We start from the raw sequence: 16,020 nt of genomic DNA, 5'->3' as shown, positions 1-16,020 counted from the left end.
CCCAGACAGAATTATTGCTGGCAAGCCCAGTCACACAAGAGCCAATTATTAACCCTGAAGAGAGCCATGCCATTATTTTGATCTTTGGTTGGAATTAAAAATTCACTAAGGATTTTCCTCATTACTATCTCCCCCAAACAGTTAGTTCTTCTTATTATATCTAGTGAGGTTATTCTTGGCTTTGGAGCAACTTTAGTGTTTTATTAATTCATTTCACAAACATTTATCTGGTACCTACTATGTGTTGGCTAGGCATTAGTGCGATGAAGAAGATCCTTAGGAAATCCCAGTACAGTGGGCTCTGTTCCCCATAGAGAGTTGTCCTCGTTGCCTACCCCTTGTAGTTGAAAGTATGAGGTCCTGTAAATACAGAGATAGCAAACAGTTCGGTAGCTTTGTCCCAACACAGACCAGAAATAGGGACAGTTTATAAATCAGAGGAATGCCTTTCCTAATGGGTATAAGTATGAGGCACAGGTGGAAAAACAATGAACTCAACCTGGGGGTGTTAATTAAGGCTGCACAGAGGAGGGAACACTTTATTTGGGTCTTGAAGGTAGAGTTCATCAGGAGAATCTGGAAGTGGAGTATGGGAGGAAGGAGGGGGACATTCCAGGCAGAAGGAATGGCATTTTCCAAATCCTATGCTTGGCAGACTATGTGACATATGTCTATAGAACTGCAAAAAATTTACTATAGCATCAGGTGAGAACAGGGAGATGGGGGGTATAGGGAAAGACAAGGGCCAAGTGGAGAAAGGCTTTGCATGCATCATCTTGAAAGAGCTCCCCACATTTACTGACTCCACTTCATTCATCCCCATTCATTTTTGACTCATTGTGGGTCCTTCCACTTGCAGCCTTACTCTCTGAATCCAAATCTAATGGACAGAGACCTTTGTATATTTAGCTCACCTGACTTCTCAACAGTGTGAGATGTGATAAACAACCTTCATCCTCAAAGTGTCATCTTCCTTGTATTGTAAGATATCACTGTCTCCTGGATTTTGCTGTTTCTCTGGACGTTTCATGGAAGTTTTCATTATAACCTCCTTTCTCTCTGCCTGACCTTTAATTGTTGTGGGTTTTCAGGATTTTGTCCTCTGACTTCTTTCTCTACTTTGCAACTCTCTTTTGTTGACCTTATACACTGCCATGTCTTCAATTACCCTCTATCAATTGATTACATTCAAATTTATATCTCTGGCTCAGCTTTCTGTTACAAGATCCAGTATGCCAAATTATCAACTGGATCTTGCTACCTGGATATTCTACAGGCATCATCAGTTCAACGTGTCTAATAGAATACATTATATTTCCCAACCCTTCCTTTAGTGTTCCCTATCTCAGAGACTTATATCATTTTCTAACAAGTTGCTTAGCCCCAAATCATCTTGGAGTCCTCCTTTTCCCCCCTTACCTTCTACATCTTGTCAGTCACTAAGTTATTATTGGCTTTACGTTCTTAATCTCTTTGATGTTTTTCATCTTGGTGGAATTCATCTCCACTCCTCTATGTCTTTACTACCATTCTCTTGGTCTGCCATCATTTCTCATATGGATTACTACAGCAGCCTCCAAACTGGTCTCCCTGCCTCCAGTCTTGCCCCCTTCCAACCCATTCTCCACACTGCTACTTGAGTAATCTTTAGAAAATGAAAATCTTATTATATCATTTCTCTGCTTAAAACTATTATCTACAGGATTAAATCTAAAAACTTATGAACGACATATGGGACTCTTGGTGACCTGGCCCCTGTCTTGGTTGACATCACAGACCTGAGCAGAACAAATGCCTTGGAACTGTGAGAATCTAATATATCTTTTTCCTTGTTTTAACCTCTGGGCCTTACTGTATATTGTTCCTTCTGCCTAGAAGGCTCTTAGCAACAACCCCCTTGCAACACCACTTTTCTTTCAATACTTAACTCAGAGAGACGTCCTTCCTCCTCCCTCTTCTCCTCCTCTGAAATTTGGGTTTGGGTGATCTCTCTGGTTTCCTCTGTCTGGGCTACCTCAATCATAGCACTTCTTACTCTGCTTTGCCATTATCTATTTACATCTGTGTCTGTCCCCAAGAGGGCAGTGTGGTGGAGAAAAATGGACATATGAAACTATAATAATGATAAAAATATCACTAATATAAAGTTAATGACCTGCTAAACCCTGTTAAATGTGTTTGCTGTATGTTAATCCATGTAATCCTTACAACACTGTGAGATGAGCAACTATTACTGAAGTTGAATCAACAGTACTTGGTGATGGGTTGAATGAGGGGCAGAGAAGAAGGAAGAGTCTCAGCTGACTACCAGGTTTCTGACCGGAGCAAGTAGGTGAAGGGTAGATGGAGGCACCATCTCCTGAGATAAGGATTACAGGAAGCAGAGGAAGAGGAGGACTTCTGGTCAGGGTAGGGGAGAGAATCTTTTAGTTTAGGGACTGCCATTCCTTTGCCATTCTTTCATAACTGTTATTTCCGGAAGTTTCAGGAATAATGTGAGTAATATACCTTTTCTTCTGATTGACAGGCATTTGGAAACAACAGTGTCCATCTCGGGACAGCAGACTCACCTTCCAGTATTTCTTCATTAGCCTGCTGGAAGCAGGAGGGCTCTGTTCTTGGGACCCTGGCCTTTCTCTCACCTTATGCTCTGGTTTGCGGCTCCCGGAAGACAGCGAGGGCACCATGGCCTTGCATCCTTCAAGCTCCTGTGGTGTTTGTGCCTCCTGGCCCTTACGTCCCTCCCACAGCGGGTATGGGCACCCCCCTACAAGATAGGGGTGGTGGGCCCTTGGACTTGTGATCCGTTGTTCTCAAAGGCCCTGCCCAAGGTTGCCGCTCGGTTAGCCATTGAGCGGATCAACAAGGACCCATCGTTTGACCTGGGTTACTCTTTTGAATACGTGATTCTCAACGAAGACTGCCAGGCTTCCAGGGCTCTATCCAGTTTCATTTCCCACCACCAGATGGCCTCAGGATTTATTGGACCTGCCAACCCTGGCTACTGCGAGGCAGTCTCACTCCTGGGAAACAGCTGGGACAAAGGGATTTTCTCTTGGGCCTGTGTGAATTATGAATTAGACAATAAAAATAGCCACCCGACCTTTTCTCGGACACTCCCTTCTCCCATCCGGGTGCTGGTAACCGTCATGAAATATTTCCAGTGGGCTCACGCTGGAGTCATTTCCTCAGATGAAGACATTTGGGTGCATACAGCCCATCGAGTTGCAAGTGCTCTTCGGAGCCGCGGCCTACCTGTAGGGGTCGTCCTGACCACAGGACAAGACAGCCAAAGCATCCAGAAAGCTCTACAGCGGATTCGCCAGACAGACAGAATTCTCAGTGAGTGCTTTCTCCTGGCTCAGCTTTAAATGTGGCTTCAGTGAAAGGATATGACAATGTCCAAAATTTTCCTATCCTCACACCCTAGGATAGCACATCACTCTCCAGTTCTTCATGCATTTGCTCCCTTTCAATCACACTCAGGCCCCAAGACTATCCTGCTTCAACAGAGCCTATTTTATGAACTGAATAAAAGTACAAAGACCTCTGTGGTTACAATGCCCTTGGGTGCCAGTGCCTGCTCTCAGCACCTGGGTGGGGAAGATTAGCCTCAAGAGCAACTGTGGTCACACACCCTCCATGCCCTTAGGACCCCAGCAGTTTCAGATCAGCCAAGAAGCGGTGTTCTTATAGCTCTATTTTTGCCTGGTCTAGTCACTGAAGGGAGATTTACCTTTGATTCCCTTCTGGATACTTTCCCTCATAGGTGCCCAGTGCCCTTGTGTCACCACATCTCATTTAGAGCCTGTCTTCTCTGGAATCAAAAATGCACACCCACCCCTTCTCACTTTCCACTTCCTGAAAGCAGGGCTTCTCTCTCTGCAGCACACAATGAGCCGATATGGAGGGAGCTAGCTGATAAATAAAAGCATATTAAAATGAGAAGCCTGCCTAAATTGTAACCTTTCCCCTCCCAAGAGAAGTTTTATGTTCAAAGATGATTCTTAAAAGAAACAAAAAGAAAAACAAAAAACAAACAAACAAAGAACAAACAAAGATGATTCTTGCAGAGATCATGGACCAAGTGTAAAGCAAAGGACTGACCCATTGACCCAGGGCGAGTTGGGTGCATTTTGGGAAAGGGGAGGGCTCTTCCTGGTCCTCTTAAATCAGATGGAAATCTTTTACATATACATACTACAAGCCTTTGTGACACTTGGTTTTGATTTTTTTTTCTCTTCTAATTTTTTAATCTCCACTTTACCTTTTTTCTGGAAAGTAGCAGTGATTTGTGGGAACACTGCTCATCCTCTATTGCAGTCACTCCATCGCTTTAGGACAGATAGCTCAGAAACTACAGTCAAACTGATTACTTCTAGGATTAGTCCTGGTCCCAGTCATTTCCTTAACACAACAATGGACTTGTTAGAGAATGGTCCAGCTTAGGGCTGGCCTATACCCAGAAGCCCATTTTAAGTTTCAAGTGTCTCCAGTATTGGACTTTAATTATGATCATTATGGGAGGATGAGGGCAAGAATTTTTAGTTCCAGGAACTATAGTAGTCTGCTTCCAGCTCCAGTCTACAAGATCCTATAAATGTTAAGCAATCAGTGTGGCTCTGATTACTTCATAATAGAGCTTGATTCTTTCAAAGCAGAGCACAGAATTATTTTTAAAGATATACAACCATTTCCAGGGAGGAATCATGCCAGAAACAGGCTAACATATTTAATATCATAACTTTATAATATGTTACAAATCTTCATGAAGCCCAGTGTCTCCTGCAAGTTTACATTCCATGAGTGTTTCACATCCCACCCATTCTAAATAGTATACTCTTTGAAATGACATTTTGGCCTCTACCGTGAAATGTTAAATAAATCCAGGCCCCGAAGCTCTTTGAGTTGTCAGACTGAGAGAAGTTAGGATTGAGTGTTTACCACCCACAATTCTTTTGAGGCAGGGAGGTAGCAAATGTACATATTATCGCCGTACTATTAGAGATGCATTCCTTTAGGTCAATGGTTCTTACTCTGGCCGCACACTGGCAATACCTGTACATCTTTTCAAAATGATTGGGGCCAGAGTACCACCTCCAGACATTCTCATGGTCTGCGGTGAGGCCCCAGCAAAGGTATTTTAAAGAGCTTCCCAGGTGCTTGTAAAATGTAGCCAGAGTCAAGAACCATTGCTTCAAGTTCAAGAAAATGCAAATAAATGTTCCCTATTTTAAGTTACCAGACAATTTTTTGTCTTAATATGACTTTGTTAAATCAGATTGCTTTCTGTATAGCAGTGTGGATCAACTTGCTAAGGGAATGAAAATTTTAAGATGGGGGTAAGGGGGTAGGAGGCTGGAAGCCTAGAGAGGGAGGTATGTGGTTATGCAGCAAAGAAAGACCCTGGGTAGGGAGAAAAGTAGCAGAAAGCGCAGTAGGGACTCAGAAAGGGAGATAAAAGGGAGTGAAGACAAAGCTCCGCTCTCCAAGATTTTGCCCCGGGTTTCTGACAAAACATAGGCAGACTCAGGTGAGGCGTGCTGGGAACTCAGCGTCATGAATCAGAACGTGGGTAGGTTGGGGTGGATGCAGGGAAACTGAGCCATTGGCTGAGCTGCGACCTGAGTAGGACCTCGGGCACCTGAGTGTGCACTGTCCAAAAGCGTATGTGGTACTCACACTTGGCACAGCTAGTTTTTGGTATCTGAGGGCACTCCAAGTGATGGGTGGGATATGACAGGAGGACTTGCAGAAGGGGAGTGAGTCTTAAAGTAAGGTAAGCTTGTTGTCCACTTGATCATCCATTGAGACTAGTGCCCCAGCCAATAGGAGCATGATTCAGAGTATGAATATAAATAGAGTATCAGGACTTTAGCCACGAGGCCTAGGGTTCAGGGTACATCTCCAGTCCAATCAGAGGGTGGGAGATCCGGTGAGAACCTGAGCTAGAAGTTAATGAGTATGGATTGGGCCAACTGAGCAGTAAGGACGGTTACAATACACCGTATCCAGCATCTGCTAGATCAAATCTCTAGCTGATTTTCTAGCCCCTTTCAACTGGTAGGACTGAGCCTGTGAAAGTATTCCTAGCTGTTGACTATTGGGACCGAAAAAGCACTGAGGTTTTTGTGGTGACCTCAGCTGAGAAGGGCTGAGGAAGGCAGTGCCTGGCCTCTTCCTTATTTTGCTGGTTATGAGGCTACTTCTTAACACTGTGGACCCCCAAGTAAACCTTCAGAGAAGGACCTTTTGTGATGTACAAAATATAGTGGAAAGGGATCCCTTCCTTTGGAGAGGACTGGCAATATTTGGAAGTAATGGAAATAGCTGGAAGACTGGTTTTGTCTGACCTACTCACGATAACAGTGACCAAAGCCCCATGTGGCAGTGGCGATGGTGGCAGCAGTGAGAGATAGTGGTGGGGAGGGAGGGTAGAGCTGCTATGCCACTTCTCTTCCTTGTAAATTTATGTTTCCAATTGTCACTGGCACATTACTGGAGTCAGAAGGAATGTGTTTCTCAGAAACTGGTCTAAATTTTGCTTACACAACAGCAGGACAATGATAAAATTTAATAGTAAAGATGATCATAACAATAATAATGGTTGTGGGCTCTTGGAAAGGGAAACAGCAGGGGTGTTACTAGAGGCTGCCACTGAGACAATGAAAGCAACCATAATACCACTTTACATGTGAACAGCTCTCTACAGTTTACAAGGTATTTGCATATAGATAATGTCATTTAATCCTCAGGGTTATCCAGGAGCAAAGTATTTTCTTCCAAGTTTTACAACAGCTGTGAATCTCACATAACAAGTAGGTAGGTGTATGCATTATTAACACCAAAGAATGGGGTAAATGAAGTCCCAGAGAAGGGGGGATTCAGGATTCAGCCTCTCCCAGATTGTCAGCTCACTTCTTTTAAGCTTCAGAGGCAATTACCAATTAACTTTGTTTCTGACAAAGTCATATAGGACAGATATTAATCAAGGACAATGGTCTCAGCTTACAGGCAGGGCTGCTGTGTGTGGTTTTCCCTGCCCAAGGGAATCTAGCTGAGTGGGCATGAGGGCCAAAATTCAGTTCACTCTCTGCTCCTTAAACCATGAGTCCTGTTGCAGATTTTGATCCAATGGCACAAAAGAGCATCACTCACCAGGCAGAACACCTGAGGGATTGCAATTACCCAGAAGTTCTTTTGCTAATTCTCACAAAGACTAGCAGGAGGCCCCACTAAAAAGCTCTTTAGAGAACTTTTCAAATGGCTATTTTGAGCCCTCCTCCCTTCTCCTCACCTTTTTGCCTATCAATGCTTGGCTGATTGTGAAATCCTTTCAATTTGGGTTTACAAGTTTGTTGAACCATTTGGGGATTCCTTTAAATCCTTCCAAATTGGGAATGCTTCATTACAGTATGATGTTCGGTAACTAGGACACAGTCAGAATGTCCTTCTCTCTTTTTTTTTTAAACATCTTTATTGGAGTGTAATTGCTTTACAATGGTGTGTTGGTTTCTGCTTCATAACAAAGTGAATCAGTTATACATATACATATGTTCCCATATCTCTTCCCTCTTGTTCTTCCAAAGTCAGATACTTTATTACTACCTCATTGTCAGGGACCTGGCTGGCCTCTTCCATCTATTGAAGATTCTTGACATAAAAAAAAACCCAATAATAATAATAGCAATGATAATAGCTAATATTTATTGAGAATTTATTATATGCTAGTCATTTTGCAAGGGTTTTATATGGACCATCTCATTCAATTCTTGCAACCTCCCTATAAAGTAAGGCCAATTACTATTTAATGCACTTCACGAATGAGACTTTGGAGGCTGAGAGAGGTTAAATAACTTGCTTAATGTCACACAGCTAGTGAGTGGGAAAACTAGGATACGTATTCAGGTTGATCTGAAGCAGTGCCTCTCAAACCTAAGTGTGACCGGAATCCCCTGGGGGGCTTGCGTCCCTCCTCCAGAGTTTCTGACTCAGGAGGGCTGGGATAGGGTAGCAGAATCTGCATTTCTAACCAGATCAAGGTGGTGCTGATGTTGCTGGTTCAGGGATCATACTTTGAGAATCACTGGTTTAATGAAAGACTTATGCTCTCCTGCCTCCTGTCCACTTGAGGGATGCCCCTAAAGCTTACTCACTTGACATCCTGTGTTCCATGGTGTATAATTTAGCCCTTCCATTTTTCTCTCTTAACTTTTGGGCCCACTGATGAAATTCTTTTAAGTGCCTCAAGGTAACAAGTATCACCCCAGTTTTCCTACAGTAGTAAGAATAGTGATACTGTAATACTATGGCCAAGAGCCTTAGTGCTGATAGGGAATTTGGTATACAGTTTGGTATAGATAAATGTAAGTAAATGTAAACGGTGAAAGGACAACTTGCTCTCTTGAATGGGTCCACTATCAGTAATGATATAATTATTGAAGACCCAGCCCAGGAGGAAATCTCTAAACATCTAGGCTTCCTGCGTTTAAGAGGCCTTACCTGCACAGCAGTTTAGGAAAAGCTGAAGAAAACATACATTGCAAAGTATGGAGAAATATTAAAAACATAAGCTGGGCAGCAATGTGAAGGCAATAAAAGTACTTGTAATAACAGTTTTACTGGGTATGAAAAAACACGATCTGATGCAGACAGAATGGCCATTGAATGTAATATGTGTGTGACAGCATGCTGAGCTACTTGGACCAGTTTGACACTGGTGGCAGGTAAGTAAGTGGTGGTCTCAGGACTTAAGGCCAAAAACGTGTGCAGTGTCCTCAGTCGATAGAAATAGCCACACATCGTGTACTACAGTGTTCTTGAAGTGTGGTTTGAGGGCCTCCTGCACTGAATCACGCTTTGGGCCGGTGGTTGGGAAACAGGCAGATTCCAGAGCCTCCCACCCTCTTTTTATGTATCCATTTTATAGAGTGCATGGGGGAGAAATGAGGGGAGGAAGGTGTGACTCTACTTGTTTCAGAGTGTGGCCAGATGGGGCTGAATCCTGGGGGAATGTGAGACCTGGGATAAATCACACTGTATGCCCCCCTCCTCCTCTGGCCTGCTTACTCTCCCATCTCTCAACATTTGTTAACACAAAATAGGTTAAAATGAAGGTTAGTGGTAGGAGATGTCACAAAAGGATTAAAATGAAAATTAAGGACAATAGAATGGAGGGTTTCTGTGGATTCGGAGCAGTATTGTGGGCTCACAATATGAATATGACTCCTAAGAACTTCTTCAGCAATAGCTAGTGAAACCATTTTCATCTCTCAAGGTGTGAGACTGGGCTCAGGTTCTTCCACCAAGCACTCCATAGCCAGTAATCTGGGAGAAATAAAATTCGCTTTTGGAGAAACATAGTTCCTCCACCTTGAGGAAGTATTGGATAGAGTATTTCAATATAGGAAGAGAGGTAGGAATGGAGTGACTTGGGAATTGGCTTCTCCTAGTGTTAGACATTTCCTGCTGCTAGCATTGAGGGTGAAAGAGAGGGTCCTGAGCAGCCTGCCATAGTGGGTACCACAGTATGAAGACATAGCTTCTAGACAACTCAACTGGGGCTCAGGTGGCTCAGAGAAAGCACTGATATCATATCCTAGTGAGATGGGATCTCAGGAGGATGTATCTCCTGGTCCTTGTTTAGGCTATAGAGTGGCTTGACTGTTAACAATCAGGATGGAAACTTACAAATTAATATTACTCAGTGATCACCTGTTGACCCAGGTCTTGTCAAGGATTTAAGGTTTCTGTCCACTAATCCTTTCCTGACAACTTACAGGTAAAATCCCATTTTAATGAATGTCATTTTGAGATAATAAAGCTATTTAGTAAAATAATCATGTAGAACAGATGCATCTACAAATCCCTATTGACAAAGCACTCAATCTATTAAATTAAGATGGTGCTGTTTGAATTCAGTATTTATGCTTTCTGTTTTAATCGTGTTCGATGGCAAAGTCTTACCTTGCAAAAAATAGAGTAGCTTGTGATCATTCCCTCTTGAGGCTTCCATTTCATCATCTGTAAAATAATGGGGGAGTAAGACAGGCTAGATGGTCTCAAAGGGTCTTTCCAGTAATAAAAATTCTGACTCTGCCCAAAATGTCCTCTGTGTGGGCCAATGAAAGGAAAATTAAGGGGAGGGTAAGGTCTTGAGCACAGTTAATGACACTAAACATTAAACACAGGCATGTTATTATCTACCTGCCTAGCAAATATCCCTTCGAATTGTTCCTCCATACTAACAATCCAAAATGCCCATGTCTCGCATCTCAAGGAACCCACAAAAGATACCCAGATACAAAACTTATCTTTCTGAAGTTGTTTCAAACATTCATTGTTCATTGGGTATATAATGTGTACCAGGATACAGAAATAAAATACAGTTTTTGACTTCAAGGAACTCATGGTTACATAGTAGAGGCTGACATAAATAAATAAGGGCAATGAATCTTGTAACTGCCATGACAGAAGTTCAGTTCAGGGTACAGTGGGGCTCTAAACCAGTGTCACAAGTTGGTACCCTAGTAAAAAGAATGGCAGATGGAGATCTGTGTGCAGGAAGCTTATTGGGGGAATGCTTTCAAGGATAACACCTGTGAAGGAGAGGTGGCAGTAGGATTGGAAAAAGAGAAAAATTAAACTGTCATGCAGTCACAACAAAGGTCCCAGCCAGTCCCAGTGGGAACTCTGGAGCTGGGGTGGCCCTTCAGTGTTGTCCAGAATTAAGGAGTGTTGGCCTTTATGCCTCCATATTGACCAGTCATTGGGTACAGGCAGATACAGAGAAAGGGGTGCAATGTGATAATAATTGTTTAATAGCCAGTTTATCGGGGGAGGAGGGGAAAGCCCTGATTTGTAGCATTTGCTAATTTCCATGGTGTTATAACACCCACCATGGCCAATTTCAAGCTACCAACATGAAATTAACTAGTTCATAATATCCCTGAAAATGTAACCATAGTCTCTTGTGAACCAGCACAAGCCAGCTCCCAACACACTACTGTGGTTCTCCTCAGCTGAGGGCAATTCCCTGAGAGGTATCGGCTATTATCTCCAAACATTCCCAGCAGCTAGGAGAATGAATGCTTCATTCCTGAGGGTTGCATCTGACTGGCACACCGCAGCACCCAATACACGTGGTATATGTTAAAATATTTGCTGTATTTCAACCAACACAAAGCACTTAGTTCTACTTAACATTTCCCATCCAGGGAAGTAAGTTTAATATTCCTTTAAGTTAATTAAATGAATTTTATCTCTATTGGGTAACCTTGGTCTCATAATCTAATCTTTGTTTTTGTAGAAGATCCCAATACTTGCCAAGGATACTGTTGGAAGAACTGACCAGCTACCCGAAGCACCTGACTAAACTCAGTTTTTCCCCTCAATGGACATGTTACTGAATTAATTTGACCAAAGTGATTCATGTTTAATGGTGTAGCCAAACTTAGGGAGTTAGGGGCCTTCAGTTCTAGTTTCTCTTTCTAAATACAATCATTGCCTTGTTGGACCTCTCTGTCACTCCATTTTCCCATCATACAATGTGTGATTATGAACAAGAGAGGCTGAATTCCTTGTGTGGCTCAAGAACTAGCTCCAAAGATATCCCTAGAGTATTCAAAGGAAGGTTTTCACATCACAATACATGTAGAACCTCTCAGGGTAATTATATTGAAGGAGCTAATGGTCATTTGAAAATTCAAGTTATGGTGTGTGTGTGTGTGTGTGTGTTTGGTATCTAAATCAACTTCATAACTTACTAGGTACGCCTTAAAAAATAAAGGGTACCATCTCTGGCTCAAAGGGGAAATTTTCTGAGGGTATCTAACAAGTGCAAAGAAGGTTTTTGAAAATAGATGAAGCAATACGTAAATACCAAAGACCAGTCATTGAACGTAGTTTAAGCATACTCAGTTCCTGAGATTAAAGGTTCCATGTAAGCATGTATAATTAATAGTTACCAAAAGCAGTAGGGTCTTTGCCTTTCCTCAAGGAGCTCAGAATACTTGCCAGGCATTATCTAATTAAACTACTCAATGTACCTGTGAAATGCATTGGAATCTACATTTTAAAGATGTGGGCACTGAAGCACAAGTGGGCTTAAACTAAACTCATTTAGCATGCCAAAGGCAAAATTAGATACAAGACTTTCAGTCTCATGATCTAGCTGCCATTCTTCAACCGTGGCCTCCACTAATCCACTCTATTCTAGCATAGCCTTGCCAAACAACATAGTTTCATAAGTCTAGGAAGAATTAAAGTGAGTGCAAAGTAATTCCAATTATAGGGAAGTTGGATTTTTAAAAATTGAACATATCACCCATAATATTAGTAGCATTTATAGCAGAGTGTGAGTTAGTACCATTCATTGTCTATAATGGCTTGGTAAGGGTGGGAACAGTTGGTCAACATCTGTTAGAAATGTATGTCTGTAGGAGGTAGGCAATAAAAAGCAACAGTGGCTATGGGAATATCACCCATCTTCTCCCTCTAGCCTTCTTATTCTTAGGTATAATAATAGCTACCACTTATTGAGCGCTGCGTGCTAAGCCCATTGTATGTATTCCCCCTTCAGTCATCACTACCACCCCATGAAGTACATATTTACTATCTCCATTTTATGAATGAGGCAGAGAGAGGTTAAGTAATTTACTTAAGGGTATACAGCTAGTAACTGGTGATGTTAGGATATAAACCTAGGTTTTCCAACTCCAAAGCCTCTTCATTATGCTACCTCCCACTTGCTATATTTCTTTATTCCAGTCTAGTACCAGTCTCTGCAGCCTGTAGACGTGTCTGATTTTTCCCTATTGCCTAATCAGAGTTCCTGAAATACCTCAGCCTCGACTCAGGGTTTCAACATCTTGCTCATCTTAAAGACATAAGATAGATATCATTTACAAATTGGTTATAATACAATTATTTGTTTCTCCCAGTCTGTAGTTTTTGGTACCATATTTTACTAACATATTGCCACCATAACCTCCCTGCTTTGTCGGTTTCAGTAATCATCATGTGTATGCATTCGACCTTGATTGGGGGAGAGACTCAGACTCATCTCTTGGAATGGGCTCACGATCTGAAAATGACTGATGGAACCTATGTCTTTGTTCCCTATGATGCCCTGCTCTACAGTTTACCTTATAAGCATACCCCCTACCAGGTTCTAAGGAACAATCAAAAACTCCGGGAAGCCTATGATGCTGTGTTGACCATTACAGTGGAGTCCCAAGAAAAGACCTTCTATCAAGCCTTTATGGAGGCAGCAGCTAGAGGTGAAATTCCTGAGAAGCTGGAGTCAGATCAAGTAAGTGCAGGTTCACAAGTTAATCATGAACAGAAAACCTCAAAAATCAGGAAGGTAAATATTTTTCCTATCAAGTGCCTCTATTCCATAGGAAACAGTCAACAGCAGGCAACCACACACAAATTAAAAACACCTTTTGTTTGCAGAAAACACTTATAAAACAAAGATACATTATTGGAGGGTTTTTTTTGTTTTTTTGTTTTTATCTTCAAGCAACCTGCAATGATAACATATACAGCCATGAAGAAGAAATAAAATGTGTTTAAGAACAGGGAAACAAAACTTTAATATATACTAGTGCCATTCAAGGGGGCCTAGTAAAAAGAAATCTTGTTTCTCACCCGAGTTTGGAACCAATTCAATAGGAGAGCTCGTATATAGGAAGATATTACCATTATTATTGATAAAGCTAGTGCTGGAGAATGTGGCTTCTGTCTATATGCATTTGAGTTTCCCAGTATTGAATCTAGGGGTTGATCAGACTTCTCCATCTAGTTACCAGCATTGCTGGACCCCTATATTTCTGCCCCGTGAGGACATGCCTTTTGTAAAATGTCCAGCCTGAAAGAGCATAGTGGAGCTTACTCCCAAGAGAAAGAAGTTAGGAAGGCTTGGGCTACACATGTTTAGTTCTCCTTCCAAACTAACCAGTCAGATTAAGTCACTCCTTTGTGGAAGGAATGAGTAAGGGGTTGAAGAGGTCAGGTGTTTTTTGTTAGTAGAGCTATCTCTATATGAAAGGAATCATTTGGAACGGGGAAGAATTCCTCCCTAATAATATACAAGAAATAATATTTATGTATGTATAGATGAATATATGTATAAACATATTTCAGATCAAATCACAGCCATATGAGGGCTAGTGGAAGGAAAAGCAGTGGGGACAGGATGAAAGCAAGGAAATGAATGGACAAGAATAAAATGGACCAAAAAATGGACAAAAGACAAAAACAAAGAGGGAAAAATACAAAAGAGACAAGGAATATGAGAGGAAGAGGGGAAGGCCAAAGATAGATTAGAAAAAATACAGAGAGGGTTTTTATAGGTTAGAGGCCAGATGTAGAAGGCAGTCATTTTCAGAATGGCCCATCAATAAGTTTAAAAATTCTAACATTTGCTAACATATTGTATTACTTATAATGCTCTGTTATAACTAATACATTAGTTATAATGTATTAGTTATAACGTTCTGGCTGTAACTAAGAGACAGCTCAACACGAAATGACCCAAGTAATTGTTTTTTTTTTTTCAAAACTGGAAGATATGGGGGCTTTAGGGTCAGTTAATTCAGCTGCTCAGTGAGTGATGTTATCAGTGAACCAGGTTCTTTTCATCTTTCCACTTTATAATCATAGCATGCTAGATTGCCCTCCTGATCTGGCTCTTCTCCTGATCCCAAGATGACTGCTACAGTTCCAGACATCGTGTCCAAGTGCAACTGTCTACAGACAAAAATGGGGAATGTCCCTCTCTTGTGTCTCTTTTTAAGAGTGAGGAAATCTTGCCCAAATGCTCCTCAAGCAGACTTCTCCCCACACTTTCCTGGTCACAATCGTGTCCCATACCCATACCCAAACTAATAATTTAGAAAGAGGAGTGGGACCATCGTGACTGACCCTATGGCTGCTGGAAAAGTGTGCAAAAATTGAAATTCCATTAGCAAGGAAGAAGGCTATCAGGTAGGCTGGTGGCTGTGCCCAACACTCACATTCTCCATGATCCTCTCCTTTTTGTATACTATTTATTCCTTTATCCTGTGCACTGCCTCTCTATCTGAATAAATGATTCAGATGAAACTTAGGTTTTCTTATCTCTTTCTGTCCTGAGTATTGATAACAAAGATTTTGCAGATTCTTGTTCTAATAAAAAAAAGTGACCAGCAGAGATATTAACAGCACTGGCTTTAAACTTTATTGCCACAGATATGTTTGTAACAAACCTTTCTTTTAGGAGACACACACATGTTTAATTGAAAACAATTCATTGATTTGGTCAAGAAAGGCAAGAATCCCTCAGACTGCTAAGAATGATTGCTCAAACCAGTTGTTTGGTATATTTATAGGCAAGCAATCATATGGTGAATTTTTGTACTTTTTATCCAATGATATGGCATCACATAGATACAAGACTAAGTCATCTTTTCACTTTAATCACAGGATTGAGGGAAATAGAAAGGTGTGTGTGTGTGTGTATCATGTGTATGAGCAGATATTTTGATACAAAAATTTCAGACCTTCTACTCTTAATGTTTGATCCAATCTCTTTGAGCTTGTGGAAAATATAAGGTAATTAAGGTAAAAAAAGACGCCATTAGTGTGGTTGCTAGGCAGCCTGCACGCTACTTTAGACAAGGAAATAGAGAAAGTGAAAACAAAGACCCTAAAGCTTATTAAAAAAAAAAAAAGCTTTTTTGGATACATTTCCACCCCCACTTTGCAGGTGCCTTGGCTTTACTTTCATAACCAAAGAATGATAGAAGAGTGAGACAATTATTTTCACATCTCTGATAAACAAAACCCCCTTTTTTCCTAAATTACCTTGCTAAAAGGTACGCGGGCCTCTCACTGTTGTGGCCTCTCCCGTTGCGGAGCACTGGCTCCGGACGTGCAGTCTCAGCGGCCATGGCTCACGGGCCCAACCGCTCCACGGCATGTGGGATTACTCAGTTTTGGACATTATTTGTTGACTTCCCATTATAGTTGAGGATT

At 41.6% G+C, this 16,020-nt stretch overlaps 1 protein-coding gene across 1 annotated transcript in view; it reads left to right on the top strand.

The window, feature by feature from the left end:
* Positions 1-2,343: 2,343 nt before the first annotated feature.
* GUCY2F (guanylate cyclase 2F, retinal) overlaps positions 2,344-16,020 on the top strand; it is a gene marked incomplete at both ends in the record, with an annotated part of 80,229 nt that continues 66,552 nt past the window's right edge. The window contains 3 exons of the mRNA XM_079728097.1: positions 2,344-2,409; positions 2,592-3,342; positions 13,011-13,312. Of these exons, the coding sequence (XP_079584223.1) occupies positions 2,344-2,409; positions 2,592-3,342; positions 13,011-13,312 (1,119 nt within the window). The remainder of the gene's footprint in view (positions 2,410-2,591; positions 3,343-13,010; positions 13,313-16,020) is intronic.

This window comes from Hyperoodon ampullatus (genome assembly GCF_949752795.1).
Source record: "Hyperoodon ampullatus genome assembly, chromosome: X".
Lineage (NCBI taxonomy): Eukaryota > Metazoa > Chordata > Mammalia > Artiodactyla > Ziphiidae > Hyperoodon > Hyperoodon ampullatus.
This window is presented reverse-complemented; position numbering and strand designations above follow the sequence as displayed.